Source organism: Rattus rattus, chromosome 9 (genome assembly GCF_011064425.1).
Source record: "Rattus rattus isolate New Zealand chromosome 9, Rrattus_CSIRO_v1, whole genome shotgun sequence".
Lineage (NCBI taxonomy): Eukaryota > Metazoa > Chordata > Mammalia > Rodentia > Muridae > Rattus > Rattus rattus.
The window spans coordinates 59,672,653-59,700,339 of record NC_046162.1 but is presented as its reverse complement, the minus strand read 5'-3'; the positions used below and the strand labels follow the sequence as shown (position 1 = coordinate 59,700,339).

At 53.0% G+C, this 27,687-nt stretch overlaps 1 protein-coding gene across 3 annotated transcripts; it reads left to right on the top strand.

Annotated features, from left to right (window-relative positions):
• Positions 1-226: 226 nt before the first annotated feature.
• On the top strand, positions 227-26,549 carry Jup (junction plakoglobin). Of its 3 annotated transcripts, none has more exons than XM_032912237.1 (15): positions 227-374; positions 11,391-11,603; positions 14,031-14,290; positions 14,441-14,679; positions 16,087-16,288; positions 17,143-17,287; positions 17,799-17,902; positions 19,034-19,372; positions 20,066-20,221; positions 20,413-20,532; positions 22,759-22,909; positions 23,022-23,143; positions 24,613-24,652; positions 24,830-24,999; positions 25,751-26,549. In XM_032912237.1, exons 2-14 carry the CDS (start codon positions 11,396-11,398, stop codon positions 24,979-24,981), a joined length of 2,238 nt encoding a protein of 745 aa, XP_032768128.1. In that variant the 5' UTR covers positions 227-374; positions 11,391-11,395; the 3' UTR covers positions 24,982-24,999; positions 25,751-26,549. The 3 variants fall into 3 exon arrangements, with proteins under 3 accessions (XP_032768128.1, XP_032768127.1, XP_032768129.1); XM_032912236.1 differs by having other exon boundaries at positions 227-389; XM_032912238.1 differs by lacking the exon at positions 227-374 and adding an exon at positions 558-939.
• Positions 26,550-27,687: the final 1,138 nt, after the last annotated feature.

Sequence of the window (27,687 nt, the reverse complement as noted above, 5' to 3'; positions counted from 1 at the left end):
GATGAGACCTCAAGTTGGCGTCCACCCCAGAGTCGACTGGCAGTCCCTGGGGCCAATGGTGAGCGCATAAACAGAGGCGGCCGTGGTAGAGGTCCCGGCGTGAGGCTCCGCCCCTCAATGGGATAGTCAGGCTGGGCAGCCAGTGAGATAACCTCAGAGGGTGGGAGTCTCCCTAGGGGGCGGAGCTTCAAGGGGGCGAGAGGTGTGGCTTGGCTGTCAGGTCCCTTTGCCTTTTGTTCGGTTACTGAGTTGCTGCCTTGGCCAGAGTCCGGAGCAGCCGCCGCCCGAGCGCCCCGAGCTCAGTTCGCTGCCTGCGCCGGCTGTCTCCCGGCCAGACCCGACCCCGACCCGGCTCGGCCCGGCTCCACGCTCAGGTACACCCGATAGGGGTACGTATCACTGAGGGTAGAGTAGGGCAAGCGGCCGAGAGGTTGGTTCCAGCGGTTTCAGGGCAGGTGAGGGCGGGTGCCAGGGAGCGCATCCTACACCAGCGACAGGGGGCGCACTGGGGTCCGGGGCACGGGACCCCTGGGACAAGCGATCTGGGTTGGAGCGCCCCTCCAGTCTCGGTGAACCGCAGGTCTGAGAAGGGCGGGGAGGAACTAGGGCAGGTGCCTCGGAGTTCGCGCCTCCCCCAGGGCCCGCGGAGCTTGCCCGACGCGGCGTCGCTGACTCTCCCCTGGAGCTGACCGGGCAGACTTTGACCCGCTCCGCCTGGTCCCAGATCCCACGGTGACAGGAATTTACCGCTCGGGAAACTTGCTGCCTAGTCTCTTTGGGGCCACCCTCACCCCACCCCACGCGTCATCCTCGCTTTCCCTCCCTCCCTACTCCCCCAGGCCTGGGTGGGGCCCTATTGTCTGCGCCCAGCTTACCCAACTGTGGGGGCCGAGTGCACATTTTCCCAGAGACGCGATTCCCACCTGCTGAGCAGAGCAGGTGAGCGCTTGGAGGACCGAGGCCCTGCCCTGTAGCTCCGAGCTGGACCTGTGGCGCCTCCCTCCGCTCTAGTGTACGCCGGTCTATGGCTTCTCCTACGGAGGTGGATGGGGTGACTGGGGAACTGGTGAAGGGTCTGGGCTCAGTGCCCTACCGATGTCTGACCTGGTGGCATGGCCTGGAGTCTGGGCCGGTAGAGAAAATTAAGAAACACTCGCCCAGATTTTAGTAGCTTGTGGTTTCCAGAGTGTTGGTAGGGAAACAGCGATATCTTTTGATTTCTGCAACCCATTATTGTTGAGAAATCACTCCAAACAAACTTTCCAGGAGAAAGTAACCGTGGGGGCCTTTTCTAGGATTTTCCCCGTCTCCTTGTTGAGAGCTGATTCAAGGCTTGGTGGTACTTTAGAGGAAAGCCTCTTCCCTGGTCAGCTCCAAGCTGAACACAGCCAGTGCGCTTTGACCCGGTTCTCCCTGCCCCCACCTCCATCCTGTTTGCTAGGCCCCTAAGGCCCGAGGTAGGGACCAATGGGGGTGGGTGGGGGCGTTGCTGAAAGGGGAAGTGTCTTCTTCCTTCCCTTTTCGCATCCTCACGGGACCACCACACCCCCTTATATGAGGCCTGCTAAGTGCCTCTCCTCCCAAGCTCTGCCCCTTCCCCAGGAATGGGGTTGGGGCAGGGCTGGGCCAAACTAGGAAGATTGGGAAGAGTGATTAATTTTTCCCCAACTCCCCCGTTCCATCCCCCAGTTTATTTAGCTGGCTGACCATTGAGGCAGGGTAGCATAGGGCAGGAATGTTGCTTGCTGTTCGCTGGGTTTCTAAATTATGAAGGTGCGTCCTTTCTAGAGGACTTGCCAGAAGTCCCTCCTCCACCCACTCTTTTCCTGAGTGTTTGGCGGGGAAAGTGGGACAGGAGGAAGTCTTTGCTATGGAAGGCGTCTGCCATGCCAGGCACCCTCAGGGTGAACAGTTTGAGCCCTCCCTTGGTTCCCTGTGCTGAGAGCTCTCTCCAGCTGGAATTGTCAACTTCTACTCGGCTTGCTGCACTCTTCTGTACAAATCTGAACATTGGCCTTTTCATAGGTATTTGGAGCCCAGTCTTCTTGGGGGGCAGAGCAGGAATGACAGCGCTAGCTGGGGGCAGAGGGAAGATGGGGCGGGGGTCGTGAGCACTGTTTGCTCTGATTCACCTGGAAGCTGAGGTAGTGCTTGGTTGTGAATAGGAGAGTGGGGGTGGGGGCCGCCCCCCCCCCGTAATCTCGCCTTAGGTCCTGTGGTTGGTAAAATATGTGTGACCACCTTTAGGAAGAACTGGGGGCATTAGTTTTAGGCTCATGTCCTCTCTGTGTCAAGGTGGAGGAGGGGTAGGCATTGTCATTAGGTGAACTAAATGAATAGTTTAGCGAATCTGGTTCGTGGCTCTGGTGAAAAGACAGTACTGAGGAAGAAGTAGGGCTATGAGCTGCCCGGCCCAAGCTGGCTTCTGACGGACAGGAGGGAGGGGAAGCAAAGGTAGGATCCGATTAGTCATTTCTTACCAGATCAAGTCTGGGCTTGGGTGACAGAAGCCTCCCCCGCACCCGAGCTCCACCCCATTCCCTCTGGAGCCGCCGTCTGGCCTGCTAAGGTTGAGCTTTGGAGAATGCAGCCTGTGGGAACGGAAGGTCAGGCGGGGCCTGCTTGACTGTTTTCCTTCCTGGGGGCCCACAGGTCATTGCCTATGAGAGGGAGGCCTGTCATCCTGCAGAGCTGCTTTAGGACAAGGTGACACATTTGGCTGGTCCACAGAAGGACAGTGATCTAGGGAGACAGTCTAAGGGGTCAGCTCTGAGAACAGGGACTTGGACGGAGATAGTTTGAATCCCTGAGCAGTGTCTCCTTACCTGTGCAGCCTGCGTCAAAGCACCTTCCTGGCTCAGCGACCTCAGGAATTAATAAACCTAGCTACCCAGAAAGTACTTGACTGATGGTAGCTCAAAGCCAGAAGACTATCTGGTACCAAGCGCTTCCTTACGGTTCCCACTAACCATGCTCACAGAGGCAGGCACACTTTAATGTCTTCCTCAGAAACTCAGGGAAGGATAGCAACTTGCCCGGTGTTGCTAGACTCAAGAGAGGGCTAAGCTCAGACCTCATTCTGCTGTTAGGCTCTACTACAACTCTGGAAGGATTTCTTTTTTCTTTCCCCTTTTTCTTTTGGCTGCTAAGGACCAAATCCAGGGCCTTGTGGATTTGCACGTAGACAAGCACTTTCCCATGGGATCCATCATCGGCCCTGGATGGAAGTTGTATCCCCCCACTGTCCTTTCTTTAATTTTTTTTTTTTTTTTCGGAGCTGGGGACCGAACCCAGGGCCTTGCGCTTGCTAGGCAAGTGCTCTACCACTGAGCTAAATCCCCAACCCCCTCCACTGTCCTTTCTTGACAGTCTCTTGTAGCCTAGGCTAGCCTCTGAGGTTGACCTTGAACTACTTCCTTTCTTTTTGATGACAGGGTCTCAAAGTGCAGCCCTGACTGGCCTAGAACTTGCTGTATAGACTGGAGAGGGGAAGGTTTCAAACTGCTCCCCGGGATAACAGGTGTGTGCCACCATGCCCAGGCAAACTTTATAAAACATTCATCATCATCATCATCGTATGTATGTATGTATGTATGTATGTATGTATGTATGTATGTATGTATGTATGTTGTGTGTGTGCCTGTGTGTCTGAGCATGCACAAGACCTCTGTGGAGATCAGAGAACAACCTTCAGGATTTTTTTTTTTTCCTTCCACCCTGTGGGTCCAATTTAGCTTTAGCCCAATCAGCCATCTGTCAACTCTTCAGACTTTGAACTTGCCATCCTCCTGCCTCTACCTCTCAAGTGCTGGAATCACAGGCATGTGGCACTGTAGCTGGCTTATACCATGCTGGGGGGTCGGACCCAGGGCTTCCTATAAGCTAGGTGACCGCTCTACCAAGGAAGCTACCTCTTTATCCCTAAATGGAAGTTTTTTTTACTGCCCCTTTTGGAGGGCCTCAGCTCCAAGGATAGAAGGGAATTTAGGAGAGCCCTGCTAGACGTGTGGGGGTGGTGAAGGCGGGACAGGTTTGTCAGGTGGGAGTGACTCATCCCCTGGCTGCCAGTACTCTGAAGCCTCACCGGCTGCCCCGCTCGCCTTGGTCGCTGTGGTAGGTGGTAAGGCAGCTCCTCCAGACCAGGAGCTGAGAGGGTCTAAGTTAGGGGAGACCAGAGGGAAGGACAGCATGGTTCAGAGCTTTCTGGGCTGGACCCCGGATAGGAGGTGGGAGCTACCTGCTTCACTAACTAGTGTCTGGGGCTTTGCCAGGTTTAAGTGGGCATGGGCGGGGGGTGAGGCGGGGGAGACACATGAGTCAGATTTAGGCTTGGGTTGAGAGTCCTGCTGGAGCATGCCAGTTAGCACAGCCCGGCTGCCTGGAGAGGAGTTTCTACTGCCCTGTCCGGTCTGGAGACCCTAGCATCTAGGCAATGAAAACCTCCACAGGAGGGTCTTGCTGTGGGAGTAGGGTGAGGGGTTGTGGGGGGGGAGGTTGGTGCCTGTCAGCCAGAGCCCTAGTCCTCAAGGGAGGATTTGGTGGTGCAAGGTCTTCTTAGGTATGACTGGTTTGGGCCCCTCTGCCAACCCAGCACCTGGCTCCAGAATGGGCCTGGGAGTGGGAACCTGGGGCTAGGCTGAGCCTGCGCACTGGTACATCCTGAAGACTGAGGCTCTTACTACCAGATCTTAAGATTCCGGACGGAACCACAGCATGATTACTGACCTTAGCGAAGAGAGCCCTCCGCCAGGAGCCTTGACTTAAGCACAGATGGAGAATGGAGTCATTCTGGCAGAGCACCACACAGGGAGATGGATGGACTTGTGGCTTTCTAGCACCCTGAGGCCACAGGGACAAGGTGGGTGGGTGGGGCACACAGATGTCCTTATGAAAAGAAGAGGCTAGAACAGAAAAAAAGGACTTCCTATCCAGAAGACAGTGTCAGGTCCCCAGTAGGCAGAGTTAGTTATAGAAGACTCGGAGCTGCTATGCGGGTTCTGGGAACTGGTCTGGGTCCTTTCCAAGAGCCGTAAGCGCTCTTAACTGCTGAGACCGCTCTCCAGCCCCAGATGGGAGGTCTTCCCTTCAAAAGGAGAAGCAGGTGGAGGGAGGCTCACAGTAGCGTCTCCTCTGGAGAGGGCCACCCTTGCTCAGGAGTTACTTCCTGTAGGGGAATAGTCAGTCCGAGACCTACTGAGTCCTTGGAGGAAACTTCTTTTGGGGACTTTAGGAAGAAGGACCACAGGGCCTAATAGAAAACTAGCATTTGACAGCTGGCTGACCCAGCAACTCTGAAAGAAAAAGGTAGTGAGATGGACCAGGACGGGTCACTGGGATTTGTGTCTCTGCAGATGACAGACACCTTGAGGCCTTTCTCTTGGGATGTGGTTGACTGTCCCATTTTCTAGCAACTTCCTGGGCTAGGTTTGAAGAGAGAGAGAGAGAGAGAGAGGGGAGAGAGAGAGAGAGAGAGAGAGAGAGAGAGAGAGAGAGAGAGAGAGAGAGAGAGCTTTGACTGTCTGCTTGAGCTAGCCTCCTGGCCTCTTAACTTTTGGTTGGCCGCGTTAGAGAGGGTGCTCAACTTTCTCTGCGGTTTCTCAGTGTGGAGAGAGATCTTATGTCTAGCGATGTCGAGAAGAGGCCAGGCGGTCAACAAACTGCCTCACTGTGGGCTGCCGCTCTGCCTCCTTTCACTGGGAAATCCATATTCGCTCTCTTTTTGTTCGCTTGTTTTTTGTTTTTGCTTGTTTGTTTTTAAATTTTTTTTTCTTTTTTTTCGGAGCTGGGGACCGAACCCAGGGCCTTGCGCTTGCTAGGCAAGTGCTCTACCACTGAGCTAAATCCCCAACCCCGCTTGTTTGTTTTTAAAGACAAAATCTCTATGTATCCCTTTCTGGCCAGAAACTCACGGAGATCCACCGGCCTCTGTCTTGTCGGTATCAAAGGCGTGCTCCACCATGCTCAGTTGGCCATCTATTTTTTTTTTTTTTTTTTCTTCTCACGACAGGGTTTTCTATGTAGCCCTGGCTGTCCTGGAATTCACTCTGTAGACCAGGCTGGCCTTGAACTCTTGCCTGTACTTCTGGAGTGCTAGGCTCAAAGGTGCGCACCCTCACCAGCCGGCTGGTCGTCTTTTTTTTTTTTTTTTTTTTTAATTGAAGAATGTACATGAGTTTGTAAGAATAAAAAACTTTCCTTAATCTGAACTGTGTGAGGCAGCCACCTTGAACCACCTTCTCCTCCCTACCTTCCTCTGCTCTTGACCTTGCACCTCCACGTGAGCTCTGTATACGGTGGTGAGCTCCTTTTATTCCTGCACAATACAGGGATTAGAACCCAGGGAGGGCTTCCGGGCAGGACATACAAGTACTTTATTCATAAGCTGCTCGTCCGTGAAGCCCTCCCATGCCCTCACTATGGCAAGTTTTTATTTTTCAAACGTGTATTTATTTCCGATGTGTGCTGCATACAGGTTGAAGTCAGGGGGCAACTTGCAAGAGTCAGTTCTCTCCTTCTGCCATGTGGATTAAACTCCTCAGGCTAGGCTGCAGGCACCTTTACCTGCTGGACTTTCTTAGCAGCCCCCACCAAGGCATTTGCAGGAAGCTTTCTTGCAAAGCTTTTGCTCGCTGCAGCCTGTGCTGTCCGGAAACTAAGGGTTCAGGTCCCTCCTGTCCAGCCTTACCCCTGCAACATCATACCCTAACTGGCTGGCATCCAACTGCCGTTAATGGGGCTGCCTAAGCCCCAGTGGTGCTGGCTAGTGGCTTGTAACAGCTGGAGTGATTTTCCACTCCCAGGAGCCCTGGTTTGGGCTCATCTGCCGGCTTGGGATGCTGCCCTCATCAGGGATGCAGCTGCAGCTGGAGCCCTCCGTTAGGGGAGCCCTGAGGTTCCTTAGGTCAGGCCACTTGGCCAGGCCACTTCCCTCTGCTACACATCCCCTTCATTTTCCCACCCGGTTCTGTTTGCTTTGGGAAGCGGCCCAGAAGAGAACAAACAGCGGCTGGGTCATGGCCTGAGCCTCTCCCACTCCAGACCTCTTCTCAGCCATGGTCTGGCCTGGGCTGCCCTCCAGGCTGGAAGTGAGAATGTTCCTTTGAAACTTCCCTTGTCTTCTCCAGTCCTCAGCACGGGCCATGCACGAGTAGCTCCTGCTGTCTCTCTTACCAGCGTGGCCATTCTGATGACGGAGGCCATGCTGGCTGCCCAGGAGCTTCTTCTCACTATGGTAGAATGGGGCACTGGGGGACAGTGAGGGGTTCCCTCCTGGAATCCGCAGTCTCTAGAAGTTTCTATGTCTGACTGTGCGAACCATGACAACCTGTTTTTTTTTTTTCCTGTCCTTGGGATGGCTGGCAGTATCTCAGCTGGATCCAGAGGCACTGAGAAGGGAAGCTTAGGGCTGGTGTCCTCTCTAAGCCCTCACCCTGAAGTGCTGACTGTTCCGTTGGGACTGGCTACTGCTTCAGGTTGAAGGAGAGGCAGGGAGGGTGGCAGCTATGTTCAGATCACATACAGTCTGAGGAAAAGGGCTCACATGAGTAAATGGTTTGTCTTGCCAAGAGACCCACAGCCTCTTGCAAAGATGCTTGCCAACCGCTCCTCTCCTGCTTTGATGGAAGCCTGTGGATCCGGGTGTGCATAGGGTACCAACCTCTAGCCCCAAGGACCTCTAGGGTAGCTCAGCCTGTACCTGAGCACATTTCTAGGTTTTTTGTTGTCACTTAGCAGCCCAGCCTAGCTGTGTTTGTTGCTTGACTGTCCCTGCAGGTGCTGGCTAGGCCGGAGGCTGCTGTCACTCTTGGTGGGGTTATTTTTAAAGTCAGGACTGGGCGTCATTCTGCAGGACAGCTTGGATGGAGGGTGTGTGGTGCCAGCACCCCAGCTGGCTGCACAGAACGGGCGAGAAGGGCAGGGCTCTTGCCCCCAGTCTGGAGCCAGTGGGGGAAGGGCCCTCAGCCTACCCTTCTAGGGCCTGTGTCTTCTGTCTTCCTGCCCTCCTACTCCACCCTGTGATCTCTAAGCTGGCTTCTTCCTCCCTGCTACCAACAATGGAGCAGAGGCCCACTGCTAAACAAAGGTCCCCCTTTCAACTCGGAAACCCGCCCTGTCTCTGTCTCTACCCATCTCTGGCCCAGTGCCTGGGCAGGGCCCCACCGCTGTCTCACTCACTTCCACCCTGGTTCTATCCAGGGGCATTGCAGAAGGTCTGACCTGTGGATCCAGGGTGAAGAATGCTGAGACCGAACTGGGTGCGGCCTCTCCACCCCGAGAATGGCCAAACCTGTACTTTTGCTTGTTGTGGAAGAAATTTCCCAGGCTCTCTTGAGGAGTTGGTAGGGAGAAAGGTGGAGTTGATGTAGCATCCTGTCTGATGGCTGACTACCAGCCTTCCTGTTGCAAGGGTAGCTGTGTCTGTGAAGAGTTCTGGTGTGTCCCCTCTCTGAGCTGTCTTCTTCTTTACCTTGCTCACTCTTAGCCTTCGTTGACACAGGAACCCTAGAGTCTTGTCAGAATCTGGTGTGCAGTCAGTGTGCCTCTTCTGAGATCATGGGGCCAGCCTTTCTCAGGTTAAAAAAACACCCGAAGGGGCTGGAGAGACATTTCAGCGGTTAAGAGCGCCTGCAGCTCTACCAAAGGACCCGGGTTCAGTTCCCAGCAGTCACATGGCAGCTCACAACTGCCTGTCACTCCGTGTTTCACATGACACCCTCACACAGACATGCAGGCAGGCAAAAACACCAAGGCACATGAAAAACAAATCATTCAAAGCAAAACAACAGCGCCTCCCCTTGGTCAGAGGGCGCAGCTTCTCCAAGACTCCAGTCTGCAGGTAAGGCAGGGCCAGCGCCCAGCAGAGTGCCACCACTTCTGCACCATGGAGCCTCAGTGTCCCCACCTACAAATTGGGAGTCAGCAAAGGCCTACCAGCAGGGTTGGAATTCGCTGGCTATTAGAGAACTGGACGCTTGCCCTCTGATATCCCTTGACCTCTGCCTGTCCCTGGGCAGTTTTCCAGCCCTTTGCTTCCCTTGGCTTCAGGCCTGACCAGCTGGACCTGAGGACCAGCCTATGAGGGAACCCCTCTCCTGAGGCTACTCTTGACTGCAGTGTTTCCTTCTGAGCTGAGGCTGGTTCTTGGTTTGAGATGAGCCTTCTCCCATCTCTGTGGGTCCTAGATGGCTGGTTGTATGGCTATCAGTGGAAGGCAGCTTTGTGCTTGTACCAGGGAGTGCATTCCTTCCAGGCCCTTCTTCCTCATCTTCGCCTCCGTTGGGCACTGACAGAGGGTCAGTGCCGGTGGGTTTCACCTTCTCAAGAGCTCAGGGTTCTCTTTCTTTTTCTATCTCCCAAAGATGACTTCCTCCCAAGCTCCCCAAGTTCTCTCTTTGGAAGCTGCCCTTGGGGCAGAGGACAGGAAGGAGAAGGGGAAGAAGGCAGGATTTTCATGAGCCGCCTCCAAGCTCCTGATTTCCTACTGCTCGCTGCTTGAGCTGGGTGGAGGGGAGCACGAGCAGGCGGGGGTGTTCTAAAATAGCTCTCCAGGCAAGTGTCTGGGAGCAGCTGTGCACATCTGGTGGCACCGAGCCTGCTGTCGGTGGCCTGGGCCTGCTGCTGTTTATCAGCCCCAAACGAAACTCTGAGTCACCCGGGATGGGGGAATGGTGGAAGGTGGCAGCTGGGGGCTGGTGCTGCTCTTGCTTCCGTCTGTTTTAGGCCTGCTCGTGGCAGGGGAGGGGCTGTGCGTCCCAGGAATGGCTGGGAGAACATTCATCAAGATCTCCTTTTTATTCCCCCTTCGAAACAGTGCCTCCTTTTGTAGCTGGCCTCCCACTGGTGAACCTCCTATCCCAGTCTCCTCTGTACCGGCATGACAGGCGTGTTCTACCATGCCCCTCTGTCGTCATGCAGTGAAGGTGGGGTCGGGGCTGTCACTGGGAAGAGGCCCCTGATTCTCTTTGTTCCTGGGGTGGCGCCTCTCAGTACACCAGCTGCCCCACCCTAATTTTTGCAGGCTCCCCCATCACGGTGGAACAACCTGTTTGAGAGAGCCTGGGCGCCACCCCATTTTACGAGCGGACTAGCCTGGGCTCTGTTCATTCTCTGAACATTCTGCTTTGGAGTGTAGAGGCAGAAGGCTTCGGCATCAAGCTCGCTTATGCCTGGTCCCTTCTCTGATCCCATTTCTAGCCAGTTTCCACATCTGTAAATTGAGGGGCAAAGCTTTGAAACCCATGTGCGTGCAAGGCTGATGGCATTTGTGAGAGGTCTGGAGGCATGTGTGAAGGGTGAGAGCACATAGTAGGTCCTCAGGCATTCCCTTGTCTCTCTACGTGACTGCCTGTATGTAGGTAGTGGTAGTTTCCGCGCCCATGACAGTGGGGCCAAACAGACCAAACGAGCCCACATCAAGTAGGTGCAGATGCCCGTGAGCCTTAAAGTGACCCCAAGTCCTCAGAACAGGGTGAGAGTCCTCAAGAGCAGTGACCCCCCCCCAAGAGGCCTGCTCCACTCTGCTCTTCTAGCCCGGGTTCTAGAAAGTGGATGGTGAACGAACACCCTAGGGGTGATGCAGTTAGGACAGCAACAACCTGGTCCCCAACAGTAGACCCCCTACTAAGTGCTGTCACCATAGCGAGTCCTTCCCAAGCACCGTCCCCACAGCAGTCCATCGAGTGTGGTGGAACCTGACTTTGAAGCCGTTGGCACCCAACAAGAGGTGGATTGGTGAGGGAGTCGTTTGCCAAGATTTGGACTGGTCCCTAGAGCTCAGAATGCTGGGAGCTGGAAGAGAGGAAGCCCTGGTTACGCTTGACCTTCTGGAATAGGAGATTCAGGAACTCTGAGGAAGCCCTGGGCGGCCCAGAGGAACCTGTCGGACAGCTTCCCTGCCCCACCCAGTTTCTCATCCAATGGCTGATAGTTTGCTATGCCTCTGCACCCTTTCCCAGGGAGCTCTAGTGGAGCGAGAGCAGGTCTGCAGAGCCCAGCAGCTGTCTGAAACCCTTAGCTCCTTTTCCACTGGCAATGTTGGGGTTGGGGCAGGCTGGCGAGCCCTGGGCTGGGCTGGAGGGATCTGACTGTTTCCTGTCTTCACACCAGAGCTGGAGCCTGCAAAAACCCAGAGCTTATTCCTAATGGTCCCCCTGCAGCCCTACTGTGCCCCCAGGCCATCTTCTGGTCAGGCAGGCCCATTTTGGCTTGGGTGCCCTTTTACTTCACCCCTGTACCTTGCTGTCTGTAACCCTCTGAGGCCCTTGAGGCTATGATAGGGCTTCAGGAGAAGGGACGATTTCAGGGATGGGGGCTACAGCTGAGTTGGAACTGGAGGTAATGGTGTCTCTCTCTAGGCAGCTGACATTGTGCTCCTGTTTTGTCTTCAACAGCCACGATGGAGGTGATGAACCTTATTGAACAGCCCATCAAGGTGACGGAGTGGCAGCAGACGTACACCTATGACTCGGGCATCCACTCCGGTGTCAATACCTGTGTGCCCTCTGTCAGCAGCAAGGGCCTCCTCGATGAGGATGACACCTGCGGCAGACAGTACACACTCAAGAAAACTACCACCTACACACAAGGGGTGCCACAGAGCCAAGGTCTGGACTCCCTTTAGATTTTTCAATCTGGGTTCTCTGCATAGCCCCGGCTGTCCTGGAACACCTCTGTAGATCAGGCTGGTTTTGAACTCACAGAGATCTGCCTGCCTCTGCCTCCCCTGTGCTGGAATTAAAGGCGTGCACCACCACGCCCGGCCGGCTTCACAGTTCCCACTCCTGAGGACTCGGGAAGTCTGAAGGGAACGCGTGACTACCCAAAGAGAGATAGAGAAGTCGCCCCAGTGAATTCCGAATGTGTGGGACGTCACAGGGTGCCATTGGAGCCCAGAGTTCTTGGCTTCTGGGGTCTTAGAAATGTAATAGGGAGATTTTATTGATAGCCCTTGGGGTGGGGGTTGGAGAGACCTGGAGATTACTGGAAAGGCATATTCTTTTCACTCCAGAAACTTCATGTCTGATGAGAAAGACAGGGAACAACCTGCCCCGCCCCACCCCCCAGTCTGGTGGAAGAGTCATAGTTCAAGCTTAGACTGGGCTAGCACTGTACTGAGGACAGGTATGGGGGAGCTGATTCAGTTGTGGGTTCCCGTCACAAAGGCAAATACTCTACCAGTCCAACTGTTCCATTCCCTTCTGGGACAAAGGTGCACATGGCTTTAGGACTGTCATTTGCAGATGCCCCCAGGGCCCTAAATGTCCCAGAAGATTTGAGATTTGAGGCCTGGACAGTTGCAGGATGAGTTGTGACTGGTTAGGGCTCTATGAACTGAGCCTCTGTGTCCCAGGTCTCCTCCTTGGCTGTGCTGGGAGGAACCTCTCTGTGTCCAGTTAGGCCAGGTGATCTCCTAGGAGCTAAAGGAAAGCGTATATAGGTAGGAGAGCCCTGTGGGCAGCCTCTCCTTCCCCATAGAGAATGGCCTTGTTCCTGCCTCTCTACTTACTAGGGCACTGGGACATTTGCCACAGCAGGACTATATGGGACTTTTTCTTGAGTTGCTACTTTGTGGAAAGTGAGTTGTATCATTAGACTGATGACGTTTAACTTGTTTAATCTCTTGACTGACTACGCTGGTGGAGGAAGAGCGAGGCTCTGGGCTCCTGAGTCCACTGCTTTTATGACCTCACTCTCCAGTGTCCTGCAAAGTGGAGACAGTGTTGTACTTGCCTTGTGAGCTTATTGTTGACAGATTAAATAAGCAGGAGGAAGGTTTTAACACAGTGTCTGGCACAAGTACTCCACCACTAGCCATTCCTCTTTGTCATTTATGTGTGTGGGTCTACATGAACATATGCACAACTGTGTGTGAGGGGGACCCCTGGAGGCCAGAAAGAGTCCTTTGGGACTGCGTAGCCAAGGGTGCCCTTCAACTTCCTTTTGCTGCCACTTCTGAAGTAGTGTAATTGCATGAGAGTGCCACCGTGCCTGTTTTGTTTTTTTTTTTAAGATTTATTTATTGATTATATATGAGTACACTGTTGCTGTCTTCAGACACACCAGAAGAGGGCATCGGATCCCATTACAGATGGTTGTGAGCCACCATGTGGTTGCTGGGATTTGAACTCAGGACCTCTGGAAGAGCAGTCGGTGCTCTTAACCACTGAGCCACCGCTCAGCCCACTGCGTGCCTGTTTTTATCCACTGCTGGGAGCAGAACCTTGTCAGGCCAGCATTCTACCAGCTAAGCTACACATCCAACCAAAGCTGTTAGTAATTTATTTCTAAGCTGGCCATCGTAGCAAAAGTATATGATGTCCCAGCTATTTGGTAGGCCTGAGGCAGGAGGATTACAAGTACAAGATCTACCTGAGTACGAAGTAAGTTCAAAGCCAACTTGGGTAACTTAAAATATTTTTAGTTTTTTAAGCGAGTGAATATGTGCCTGCATGTCTGTGAAGTGTGTGTACCAAATGGGTGCAGTGCTTATGGTGGCCAGAAGAGGGCGCCTGAACCTGGAACTGGAGTTAGATAGGGCTGTAGCCGCCATGTAGGCGCTAGGAATAGACCCTGTGTCCTCTCCGAGAGTAAGTAACACGTGGTCTTAATGGCAGAACCATTTTTCTGGCCCCTAATTTTTTTTTAAGGCTGGGAATACAGCTCAGTGGTTAGAGTGCTTGCTGAGCAAGTGTGTGTCCTGACCTTTACTTCCTTATTGCACTGCAATAAAAATATTGCCATGGTCACTTTTGTAATAATAGGGTGTCAGACACGAGTCTTTTAAAAGCAAGTCTTAATTAGCTGTTGTAGAGTTGCCTGCGCTGGGCGGGTCATGATATAAATGGGATGATATAGGCAAGGGCGATGATGTATCCCAGGGGCCCCGGTTAGGCTCAGAATCATGAGCGATACCCTGTCCTTTGGTGGAACACGAGGTAGCTCGGAGCCATGTCTGCAAGGCTGACCTTGCTCTTCGGGGTCCCCGTAAAAAAATCTCCTGCGGCTCAGTCCTTGTGCCATTTGGCTTTCAGGCGACCTGGAGTACCAGATGTCCACCACGGCCAGAGCCAAGCGGGTGCGGGAGGCCATGTGCCCAGGTGTCTCAGGCGAGGACAGTTCTCTCCTCCTGGCCACCCAGGTGGAGGGGCAGACGACCAACCTGCAGCGACTGGCCGAACCATCCCAGCTACTCAAGTCGGCCATTGTACATCTCATCAACTACCAGGACGACGCAGAGCTGGCCACCCGGGCTCTGCCTGAGCTCACCAAGCTGCTCAACGATGAGGACCCGGTCTGTGAAGGGCCTGGAGGTTGGGTGGGATAGAGCTGGCTGTCCCCAGAGGGATGGGCCGTCTAAGCTCTGTGGAGGAAATCTTTGACTTCCTTCCCTCTGTGGAGGAGCCTGGGGCTCTCTGCTCAAGGTCTCACGCACTTCCTCCAGGTAGTGGTCACCAAGGCGGCTATGATCGTGAACCAGCTGTCCAAGAAGGAGGCATCCCGCCGTGCCCTGATGGGCTCGCCCCAGCTGGTGGCGGCTGTGGTGCGGACCATGCAGAACACCAGTGACCTGGATACTGCCCGCTGTACCACCAGCATCCTGCACAACCTCTCCCACCACCGAGAGGGGCTGCTTGCTATCTTCAAGTCTGGAGGTATCCCAGCCCTGGTCCGAATGCTCAGGTACTCAATGCCTCTGCAGCATGGGAGCTGGGGGGTCCCGGGCTTCCACACGTATACAAGGAGCACCACACCCATCCTAGGTCTCAGCCGCTCACAGCCTACCCCAAGGACAGTAGTGTAAACGGCAGGCCGGCTGGTAGGATAGGATGTAAGTTGTAGCAAAGGATGGTTGAGAGTGCCCGGAGGCAGAGCGGCAGACGCTGAGGGCGGGGGCTTTGTGCTCAGAGTAGGTAAGGGGTAGGCTATCCTAGCAGGAGAGAACAGTATGGCTAACCCCCACCCAACTGTGCTCCCCCCCCCCTTTCCTGGCCCTTGTCCTGATGCGAGTGAGAGTTCTTTGAGGGCGGAAGCTGATTTCACTCCCCTCTGATCCTCTCCCAGGGCTTCTCCTGTATGACCTTAGACACAGAAGTAACTCAGCTGTCCAGGGACCTCGTAGGCAATTAGCGCCTTGCGGGACCTCAGAGGAGGGAGTAGAGAGAAGATGTGCCGAGGCCTTTAAGAATGGGGCTGAGGGGGTTGGGAATTTAGCTCAGTGGTAGAGCCCTTGCCTAGGAAGCGCAAGGCCCTGGGTTCGGTCCCCAGCTCCAGGGAAAAAAAAAGAACCAAAAAAAAAAAAAAAGAGTGGGACTGACTGGGTATGGTGGTGTTCTCCTTTACCCCCAGCCCTCAAGAGGTAGAGACATGCAGATCTCTACCAGGCGAACCTGATCTATACAGAGAGTTCTAGGCTAGCCAGGGCTGCACAGTGAGAACCTGTCTTTAAAAAAAAAAAAGGGGGGGGGGTGGGGATTGAGCTCAGCGGTAGAGCACTTGCCTAGTGCGCAAGGCCCTGGGTTTGGTCCCCAGCTCCGGAAAAAAAAAAAAAAAAAAAAAAATGAAAGAAGGAAAAGGGAGGAGTTGGGTGGGTGGGTGGGTGGGAGTGGCTCAGTATTTATTTATCTCTCAAGCGTGAGGACCCAAGTTTAATCTCCAGCACCCCATGTAAACATACTGGATGTGGTAAAGTGTTTTCCCAGCACTGGGGAAACAGAAACCAGAAGCATCCGTGGAGCTTGCTGGCTGACCAGTTTAGCCTAATTGGTGAGCTCCAGGCCAGTAGGAGACACTGTGTCTAAGGAGGGGGATTGTGTTCCCGAGGAGCACATCTGAGTTTGTTTTCTGGCGAATCTACACGTTCATTTGTATTGACACACCAACACACACCCACAGAACACACATGCACACGCATAAACAAAATTACAAAAGGGTTTGTGTTTGAGGAAGAATGAGATTTTGGGAAGGGCATATTTGCATAGGGTTCTTGACTTGGGGTGAGCTTTCTGGATGTGGTGGGGACTCCTTCCAGACCTCATTTCAGGCCCGGGCTCTGACAACTGACTCACACGGGTTCTGCCTGTTCCTCAGTTCCCCCGTAGAGTCTGTCCTGTTCTACGCCATCACCACACTGCACAACCTGCTGCTCTACCAGGAGGGCGCCAAGATGGCGGTGCGTCTGGCGGACGGGCTGCAGAAGATGGTGCCCCTACTTAACAAGAACAACCCCAAATTCCTGGCCATCACCACCGACTGCCTGCAGCTCCTGGCCTATGGCAACCAGGAGAGCAAGGTGGGTCCCTCCACCAAAGCCTACAACACCGTTGCGGCTTCAGGCCACTTCCCGGAAGGCGTATGGATGTACAGACACAGAAGAATGGGTCTCTTGGGCCTGCTTCTGAATTCTTAGGAACTAATATTTTAAGGATGGGAAGAAATTAAGGATCCGGATATAACTCAGTGATGGAAGCTACCTAGCCTCCCGAGTGACCTTGGATTCAGTCCTTAGAATTGAAAAGGGGGGCGGGGCAGGGTGGAGAGACGGCTTGGGGGCCAGCAGAGGGCTATCGATGCCCTGGAACTGAAATTACAGATTGTTATAGGTCACATGGGTGCTGGGAATCGAACCTGCGCTCTCTGGAAAAGCCACCAGTGCTCCTCACTGCGGAGAGAGCCATCTCTCCGGCCCTCTCTGTGTTTGTTAGTCAGGGTCTCTCTCGCTTAACCCTGGCTGACCTGGAATCCTACCTCAGTCTCCCAAACTACTGGGTGCGGAACACTAGACCTGGCAGGGCTAACAAGGTCTTTTGATTTTCATTATGTTTTTTTGTTGTTGTTGTTTTGTTTTGTTTTTTTTTTTAAGTTCTTCTAGACTTACTCAGTGGGTTAGCTCCCTTTCTTAAAGGATTACGGTTCATTACACCACCACCACCACCACCACTGATAATGGCTGTAACTGGCTTTCCTTTGCCACATGCTTTGCCAGCATTTGATGCTATCGCTTTTTTTTCCCCCCACCGAGATGTTGGCTCGATAGTCACGAAAGCCATTTACAGTTTAGCGGGAGCTTTATAATGACAGCTGCACCGCCTCCACACAATGCCTTCTGTCTTACACTCAGCCTTTTTCCCCTCCCCGCCCCGACAGCTGATCATCCTGGCCAATGGGGGACCCCAGGGTCTTGTGCAGATCATGAGGAACTACAGCTACGAGAAGCTTCTGTGGACCACCAGCCGGGTGCTCAAGGTGCTCTCCGTGTGCCCCAGCAACAAACCTGCCATCGTGGAGGCTGGTGAGTGTGAGAACCGCAAGGTGGCTTGTCTGGGAACCCAAGAGTAGACTCGAACCTGAAGAGCTCTTGCTACTTTTCCAGAGGACCTAAGTTTGGTTCCCAGTATCCACATCCACATACTGCCTGTAGCTCAAATTGGGAGGGCCTTGATGCCCTCTTCTGGGTACTGCACATCACCTCCACACCCCTACACCACCCCCCTCACACAAATAATAATGATCTTTAAGAATAAATACAAGGGCTGGAGAGATGACTCAGTGGTTAAGAGCACTGACTGCTCTTCCAGAGGTCCTGAGTTCAAATCCCAGCAACCACATGGTGGCTCACAATCATCTGTAATGGGATCTGATGCCCTCTTCTGGTGTGTCTGAAGATACCTACAGTGTACTTATATACAATAAATAAATAAATCTACAAAAAAAAAAGAATAAATACAAAAAAGTGACCTCTGGAGCCAGGATGATCAGGGTAGGCTCCCTTGAGGCTGACAAGACTCCTGTCCCCTCCCCAGGTGGGATGCAGGCTCTGGGCAAGCACTTGACAAGCAACAGCCCCCGCCTGGTGCAGAACTGCCTGTGGACTCTGCGCAATCTCTCGGATGTGGCCACCAAGCAGGTGAGAGAGGAGTCTGGGCCTGGGCCAGTCTCTTAAACCGTGCCAGCCTTCTACCCTGGCCTATGACCTGTGGGACCTGCGAGTCCTCCTGCTTCGTGGCTAAGGTTGAAAAGGCCCAGATGACATCATGCTTTCTTCCTGTTTAGGGTTTGGGAAGGGAAAAGGAAGGGGGCTGACATCTTTACGTTGGGCTTCAGGTGAGGGGACAATTTGGGCCTAGACCCTGGAGTAAGAAGCTGTACTCCAAGGGCTGGAGAGGTTGCTCAGTGGTTACAGAGCATCTGATGTCCTCTTCTAGCCTCTGAGGGCATCGGACATACACATGGTGACGGACACACAGGCAGGCAAATATATATATATATGCTAGCCACAGCGCACTGCAGCTTCAGGGCACGTCTGTGGCACCACCTTCCAAGCAGACCTCTGTTCCAGTGCTTAGCCATCACCACGCCACCAAGCAAGCATCCTCCATGGACAGACACTCCCAGTCATCTAGAGGGGGAGTAAGGGGCCCCCTATTGGTTGTGGAAGAAACCGAGGCTTGGAGTTGAGAGCCCATGTTCAGAGCCAGTAAATGACAGAGCTGGCGTTCTGACCCGTGACGTGTATCTCCAAGGCCCAGAGCCTTTCTGACCCACTGCCTAGCCCTACATAGCAATCCTTGGGAGAAGAGAGGTTTTTGAATTAGGGATTTAGGTGTGTGATTTAGGAATTAGGTGTGTGGGGGGTAGATTTAGCTTGGGGACTCCAGGTATGACAGAGAAGGCCCAGCAAGGTAAGAAGCATATAGAGGGGATTGGCTGACCCTGAACCCTATGACCCATTGCTAACTTCCTCCTGACCAGAGGCCTCCTGCGGCCAGTGGGGATGAAGCACGTAGAGCTTGGACTTAGAGGCAGGCCTCCAGCTTTGGGTCTGTGGAGGAGCTTTTCTCAGCCCCCTGGCTCTAGTGCTCCAGGAGCTGCAAAGGGCTTCCCTCAAGGCATGGGAGGCCATGAGGTCAAGGTTCCTGGCTCTAGACAAGCAAGACCAAGCCCTTCAGCCGGTTCATTCATTCCCCTTGGACCTACTGGAGAGGCTGTGTAGAGACGGTGTGTCCCTTACCCTTCGTGCTCTTCCCTTCTGTCTCAGGAGGGCCTGGAGAACGTGCTGAAGATCCTGGTCAATCAGCTGAGCGTGGATGATGTCAACGTCCTCACCTGTGCCACGGGCACCCTCTCCAACCTGACCTGCAACAACAGCAAAAACAAGACGCTGGTGACGCAGAACAGCGGCGTGGAGGCGCTCATCCACGCCATCCTCAGAGCCGGAGACAAGGATGACATCACAGAGCCCGCCGTCTGCGCCCTGCGCCACCTTACCAGCCGCCACCCCGAGGCTGAGATGGCCCAGAACTCTGTGCGCCTCAACTATGGAATCCCGGCCATTGTGAAACTGCTCAACCAGCCGAACCAGTGGCCACTGGTCAAGGTACCCAGTAAAGGCCACAGCCACTGTGGGGGGTAGGTGAGGGGTGTGTCCCCTGTTCAGGGGGCAGGAGGATGCTTTTCCCTCCGTTTGTTTTATTATTTATTCTTACTAGAGTTATTCACTTATTTATTTATTTTGTTGTTGGGGGACAGGGTCTCTATAGCTCTGATTGTCCTATAATTCTGTAGACCAGGCTGGCCTCAAACTCACAGAGATCCTCCTGCCTCTGCCTCCCAAGTGCTGGGATTAAAGGTGTTTGTCACCCTTCCTGACTCTGGATATTTTTTAAAACAGGGTTCCCTGAGATGTAGCCCAGGCTGGCCTTAGACTTGCAATCCCCCTGCCTCAGGCTCCTGACTGCTGAGAATATTCGACATGTCCCACCTCAGCAATCTAGATTTTTTTTTTAAAAAATAAAGTGTTAGGTATTCCAGGCTAACCCCAAATTGTAGCTGAGGATCACCTTGATCCCCCTGCCTCAGCCTCTCTCAAGTGCTGGGGTTATAGCTGTGTGCCACACAGCTGGGGAATCAGGACTTACCTCACACTGCAGTAGCTGCTGAAATGGAGTTGGGATTCAGAAGGGATGACAGGAGGCACAAAATACCTAAGGATAGGGAGCTGGCATCCCCCAGATATTCAAGGACCACCTCCCCCCAGCCCCCAATCAATCACTGCCTTCTTTCTCGCCAGGCAACTATCGGCCTGATCCGGAACCTGGCTCTGTGCCCCGCCAACCATGCCCCGCTGCAGGAGGCCGCGGTCATTCCCCGCCTCGTTCAGCTGCTGGTCAAGGCCCACCAGGATGCCCAGCGACATGTAGCTGCAGGCACCCAGCAGCCCTACACGGTAAGAGAGCTTAGTGGTGTCAGGGATGGACTCCTTGGGGTGTGTCCTCAGGGTTTATGTGTCTAGAAGAAGAGGCGAGTTGACACTAATGTCAACTCTAGGGCCTGATGAATGGTGTCAGGGTGTGCTTTGTCCAGGGGCCACCTGTCCCCCTCCTCTTGTTTCATGGCTCTTCTCATCTTCTCATGCAGGATGGTGTGAGGATGGAGGAGATCGTGGAGGGCTGCACCGGAGCCCTGCACATCCTCGCCCGAGATCCCATGAACCGCATGGAGATCTTCCGGCTCAACACCATTCCCCTGTTTGTCCAGGTAAGTCGGGTACCGATGAGCAGGAGATCCGTCCCCAGTCACTCCTGGAGGGAGGGGGGAGGATAGGATGTGTGGGTCAGCCTTAGTCTAGGTCTGTGTAGAAGGGTGGTGGATTAAGTGGCTTTCCAAACTTAGAAGCGAGGGAGATCACAAGAGCCTTCTAGAGATACATTAAGAGCATCTGCATGTTCAAGACAACTGGAAAGGGACAAACAAGGAACATAGGAGGGAGTGCCTCCGCACACCGGAGCTCATTAACTCTGGGTCCTAGCCGTGCTGTGTGCACAGAGTCAACAAGTGGTTCCCAGGTGGCTCATAAGCAGACAGGGCTCAGCCCAGGGATTTACAGAAATGAAATTCAGCTCCCAGTGAGAGGCCATTTTCCACTGTCAAATTGGCCAACTTGAGGGTTGGATAAACTGAGCATCTTGTGCCCTACTTGGGGTGGGGGAAGGGCAGCCTGGGAGCTATCCTTTGACCTGGAATTCAAAGCCGACTCTCTCTTGGGGAAAATCATTTAGCATAACGTAAATGGACAGAGATGTGTGCTGTGAGATAACAATTGCAGGCACAGCTGTTAAAAACAAGCTCTTTGTCTAATGGTGAGGAAATGGTGTTGGAGGAAACAACTGGGCGTGGCGGTACGCGCTTCTCATTCCTGCACTGAGGAGCAGAGGCTGGAGGATTAGCCATGGAGGGTCAGCTCAAGGCTAGCCTGGGTTATCTTTGACTTTAAAAAAGGAGTGGCAGTGTGTGATGTTGCATGGGGGAGGCTGAGGCTGGAGGGCTGAGAGACAGTTCTGGGGTAGCCTGGGCTAGTAGCAAGACCTTATCTTTTAAATCAAGCGAAACAGAAGAATGCTTTAGTATGTCATACAGCCATATGCAGTGAGGTCTCACCAAAGGGATATGTTTGTTTTACTTTGTGGTCCTGGGGATTGAACCCAGGGCCAAGCTCAGGGACAAGTACTCTACCCATGAGCTACATCCCCAGCCCAAGACTTTTTTTCTCCTTTGAAAAAAAAAATTTTAAAAATTTATTTTGTGAGTACATTTTATGAAGACCACAGCTGTCCTCAGACACACCAGAAGAGGGCATCGGATCCCATTACAGATGGTTGTGAGCCACCATGTGGTTGCTGGGAATTGAACTCAAGACCTCTGGAAGAGCAGTCAGTGCTCTTAACCGCTGAGCCATCTCTCCAGCCCACTGGGTGGGGTAATATTTTTTATTAGTATTCAGACTGAATCCCATCCTACCTTCAGTGGAATGGGTTGTTTCTTGGTTAGCATTACATCCCTCTTATTCATATGAACTTGTAGGTTTGTAGGACAGGCTTTGAGGTAATACACAGAAAAATGCCTTATCCTACCAGGGTAGGCAAAAAACTGAAAGAGCAATTAAAATTAGTAGTGGGGCTGGGAGATGGCTGCCAGTGAGGTAGTCGCTGTGCCTCCTGAGAAGCTGAGATCAGACCCCAGCCCTCAGGCGCATGTTTTTAACCCGAGCATTGGGAGGAGCGGGCCTAGCCAGACCAGGAGCTGCAGCGTCAGAGACAGACCCTGTCTGAAAAGTTGAGAAGCCACTGAAGGGGACGCGTGACTTCAACCTCCGATCTTCATACACAAGTACATGTACCCAAGTGCACATGTGCCCACCATAGAATCGCACATATAGAAACACAAAAAAATAGACTGGGTGTGCACACCTTTAACCTGGGAGGCAGAGGCAGGCGCATCTCTGTGAGTTCGAGGCTAGCCTGGTCTACAAAGGGACTCCAGGACAGCCAGGGCTCTTATACAGAGAAATCCTGTCTGGACAAACAAAAATATATACATATATATGTACGTGTGTGTGTGCTTATGTATAGTATATATAATATATAATGTTATACTACATATACTCTGTATAGTATATTTATATATACTATATAATATAATAATTATATATAATAAAATGTATAGTATATAATAATAATATAATAATAGGGCTGTGATAAAATACACTGCTCACATGCTGACATGTTGGCAGAGGCTGTGTCTGCCCAGGTATGGTGGTCTGGTAGCTCAGGAAGCAGTGGCTGGTCTGGGTTTTTTGCCCTTCCGTTATGCTTTCTTTGGCTCTCTCTTTTCTAAGATAGCCAGACAGGGCAGGACTGGGCAGTGCTGCTGCCATGCAGCCTCGTTTACCTCACTCCTCACCCCCACCTGTGTCCTCTCTCCTAGCTCCTGTATTCCTCTGTGGAGAACATCCAGCGTGTGGCTGCCGGAGTGCTGTGCGAGCTGGCCCAGGACAAGGAGGCTGCCGATGCCATAGACGCGGAGGGCGCCTCTGCCCCTCTCATGGAACTGCTCCACTCCCGCAATGAGGGGACCGGTGAGGGACCGGGACTGTGGGAAAGCCCCAGAGGGAGGAACCTGAGCTCTGTTCTCCCAGCCACAGGCCTTGACAGCAGCCTCTGACTTGGTCTTAACTTCCCTCTGCTCAGCGACCTACGCTGCTGCTGTCCTGTTCCGCATCTCCGAGGACAAGAACCCAGATTACCGTAAGCGAGTGTCTGTGGAACTCACCAACTCGCTCTTCAAGCATGACCCAGCTGCCTGGGAGGCTGTGAGTATCAGACTGGACTTGAACATCTGATTGTCCAAGCCACATACTGCACGGGGCCAGCTCACTGCTGTCCGAGGAGGCATAGCTGACCTCAGAGAGGTAGCCTGAAACTCAGGATTCACTTCAAGACTGATTTTGAACTCTTTTTTTTTTTTTTTTTTTTAATTTATTTTATGGGGGTTGGGGATTTAGCTCAGTGGTAGAACAAGGCCCTGGGTTCGGTCCCCAGCTCCGAAAAAGAAAGAAAAAAAATTATTTTATGTATATGAGTATACTATAGCTTCAGACACACCAGAAGAGGGCATCGGATCCCATTACAGATGGTTGTGAGCCACCATGTGGTTGCTGGGGATTGAACTCAGAACCTCTGGAAGAGCAGTCAGTGCTCTTAACCTCTGAGCCATCTCTCCCGCCCGATTTTGAACTCTTAATCCTTCTGTCTTCACCTTTCAAGTGCTGTGACTAAAAGCCATTAAGGTATGGGTTACCATGCCTGACTTAGATTTTTATTTTATTTTGCAATGGGGTCCTTTATAGAGAGTCATGAGCCACCATGTGGTTGCTGGGAATTGAACCCAGGACCTCTGGAAGAGTAGCCATTACTCTCAACCTCTGAGCGATCTCTCCAGCCCAGCAGTGGGGTCCTTTATGACATAGAGATAGCAGATTGAAGCATACCTAATATTTTATTTTGTGTGTGCTTTTGTTTGCTTGCTTGGGTATTTTTTAGTACTGGGGGTCAGATCGGGGCCTTGTGTATACCCTGCAGGCACTCTACCTCTGAGCTGTATCTGTAGTCTGGGATGGTGTTTTGAGATAGTCTTACTATATAATGTAGCCCAGGCTGACCTTGAATATATGATGATTCTCTTGCCTTGACCACTAAATGCTGGAATTAATAGGAATTGGGGTCTCGCTCTAGCCCTAGCTTAGCCTGGACTCCGCATCATCCTCCTGCCTCAGCCTCCTAAGTGCTGGGGTTGCAGGCATGATCCACCCACTGTTCCCAGCTACATATCTCTTTTGCTCACAGGAATATAAAGGGTTTGAGTGTGTGTGTGTGTGTGTGTGTGTGTGTGTGTGTGTGTGTGTGTGTGTGTAATGGAACCCGGGACCCTGGCCATGCTTGACAGGTACTCTGCCACTGGCCTACGCCCACATCCACGGTTGTCTTGCTCTAATTTGCACACTGCTACTGTGTAGCCAGTCGCACCCTGTATCGACCTCTCTCCCCTCCCTCTCCACAGCTGCTCTGGCCTGTCTGTGCCCAAGTCACTGGTGTCTAGACCTCTACCCAGGGCAGTGCCTGGCAACATAGAGCTTTCCTTTCTTCCTCTGGGTGTGGGTGTGGTGTGGTGTTGGAGGAGGCCTCCTGGCCCCTTGTTTGGAGCACCTCTCTGTTCCTTGGTGGAAAAGCAGCCCAGAGGATACTTTCCCACGCTTCCCTATATCTTTTTGTCCTTCCTCAGGCCCAGAGCATGATCCCGATCAACGAACCCTATGCAGACGGTGAGTGTGTGCAGCCCTACCCCAGGGCCTGGGGCTGTGTGGGTGAGAGTAGCCAGTGTGTTCCGGTCTAGATCCCCGCTGTGGGGTGCGGGGAGGGAGTTAGGTAAGCCGCAGGCCTACTCTGCTCTCAGGTGTGGCCTGCAGACCTCTGGATAAGTCTTCCTTTCTCATCCCCAGACATGGATGCCACCTACCGCCCCATGTACTCCAGCGATGTGCCTCTGGACCCGCTGGATATGCACATGGACATGGATGGCGACTACCCCATGGACACCTACAGCGACGGCCTGAGACCTCCCTACCCCGCTGCAGACCACATGCTGGCCTAGCTGGCTCCGCCTCACTCAGTAAGGCCCCTTTCTGTCTTGCGGCCTTGCCCTCTGCCTGTAGCTGTGGATACAGTGGCACTTCATTTTTTCTCTGGCCTGGTGGGGACCTCTCGGTCCTGGGCTATAAACCATGGCTCATTTGGGGGCGGGGAAGGAGTGTGGCAGTCCTGTGCTTTTTGGTCTGTTACCCTTTGGCCTGCTTTTCCTCTGATGATGGTGAATATGACTATTGAGTCTTACTCCGGTGTTTCAGGCTAGCCTGAAATTCACTGTGTAGCCCAGGCTGGCCTCAAGTCTGTGGCTTTTCCCCAGCCTTAGCGACACCACCATGCCCAGTGTCACCTTTTTTTTTCTTTTATTACACTGGGAACTGAACCTGTTGTGCCTTATGACTGCTAGGCAGGGGCTTTACCATTGAGCCGCATCTCCAGCCCTGGTTTTGCCTTTTATTATATTGAGATAGTCTTGCTAAACCGGCTGGGCTAGCCTTTAATACTCGGGAGCCCAGACATGCCTTGAATTTAGGATCTTCCCGCATTGGTCCCTTAAGTAGGTGGATTATAGGCCTGCACAGCGTGGGGTGGGGAGGTCCCTCCTTTACATTCATCCCTTGCTTGGTGAGTCTGTGCACCTCCAGCTACTTCTAAGCAAATAAGGAAAAAGGCCAGTTTTTTTCTGGGGTCATAGGCAGAGGTCACAATAGCACCCTGAACTTCCAGGGGATACAGGCCTGTCAAGCCCCTGACCTCCATGTCCACATGCCCCACAGGAGCTGTTTCTCACCTGGAAAGCTCTCCAGAGCAGACTGTGGGACAGAGACAGAAAAGTACCTAAGCCCCGGGAGCCAGCCTGGACTTCTTCCTGAACACGCGCTCCAGAGAGTTCCTCCGTAGGGATTTTGGGATGGTGTCTGCTCCCGCTTTTTTGTCCTGGGCTGGGGATCCAGGCTCAGTACTTTCTCCCCCTCCCCACTATGGCTATGACCACTAAAGCTTTAGACTCGGCCTGTGTCCCTGCACAGCAGCCCTCTCTGCTGACTCCAGCTGCCTGGACCCCCCCAGGGCTTCCTTTGTTTTTCCGGGGCCAGTTTTCTCACTGAACTTCAGCATCCAACTGCCCTGACCTCCTGGGATATCCAAGACACAGGTTCAAGGCCCAAACCCTTGACATCCAAAGCTTCTTTTGAAAAGTTCAGGGACCTTCTTGCGGGTAGCGGGAGAGAGTGGAGACTTTTTAAGTGCCCCTGCTAGGACCTGCCCTTCTCTTCAGGATGCTAAGTCTGCCTTGCCCCTCCCAAGGGTGAAGCTCCCTCTCACACTGCTCCACACTGGCCCATCTGACCTGCAGAAGTGCTCTAGCTCACCCCTCTGGTGTGTGGTGAGGGGCTTTCTTCTCCCACTCCTGTTTGACTCCCACCACCTCCTGCACATGGGTTTGGGGAGGACTGAAATGGAAATCCCCTCAGAGAGTCTTATTATCAACACTTTATGTTTTGGTTATTGGTTTTTCTTTCCTTTTTGTTTTTGTATAGACCAAAGCAAAGAAAATAAAATAACACAGAGATCCAATGGAGGCGGTTAAAAGCATTTTGGTGTAGGGGAAGTAAGGGGTGTAATGGTGGTGACTGATCTCTTCTGCTGCCCCTCATTGGGTGAACCTGGCAAATGAAGGGAAGGGAAGAGCGGGATTCCATTGGGTGATTTAATCCCATGTTCACATAGAACTTTAGGGGTCTAAGACACAGGATAGGTGACCAAAAGCTTCTGCTTTAGGGACACCAGGTTGTCTTGTTCCAAAGGCAAACTCCTTGCTGGCTTCAGTCTCTGCTGCCCTGTTGTAACGTGGGTGTGACAGATGTCTCCTATACCCATCTCTCCGTGGCCTATTGCTCACTAATACAGGCTTCCTATTGGGCAGAACTGGGCCCACCCCAGCTCCTGTCCACCCTTGCTGCTCACAAACCGCTAACACTAATGCTGGCCAGCACCCTCTGCACTTTCATGCCTCCTGGTCTTTGCTCAGGCTGTCCCCTCTACCAGGAAAGCCTTTTCGTGCTGGCCTACGCCATCTGTCTCAGCCACACCCCAGGAGCACTGATCCTGGCTAATCCTGGCACCTCCTTTGCTACCTGGTGCTGTCCCTGGACACAGATGTCTTTACGCCTAGTACATGGGACGCTTCTTGAAGTTCTTCTTTCTGAAGCGGGCTGGTCACAATGGCCTTGGCAAATGCCGAGAACAGGAAATTCCTGTAACCTGCTCTTGTAGGGCCAGACATCTGCCTCCGATAACTGCAGGGAACCCAGGCTAGGACCTGAGGGTCACAGAGCATCGGGGTAACTCCCTGCTTCCCTGCCCAGTCAATCGCATTTGAGGATGAAATAAGAAAAAAACTAAAAACAAACAAACAAAAACAAAAAATACCAAACCAGGGGGTCCAGGAAGAGAGAAGCAGTGTGGGGTGGAGGCAGGGAGTTTGTTCAATCAAGAAATGGCTGTGCCATCAGGTGGAAGTGATGAGGGACAGCTGAGCTCCACAGGCAGCACCATGGGAGGGGGAGGAGACAGAGCATACAGAGACCACAAGCAAGGAGGTCATTTAACAATACCCTTTAACTGTGCTATATGTTCAGGACCTGGCTGAACGCACAGTCTGGGTAGTCGAAAAGAATCTGGTAAAGGAAGAACACTGGACCCGGTGAGTGGG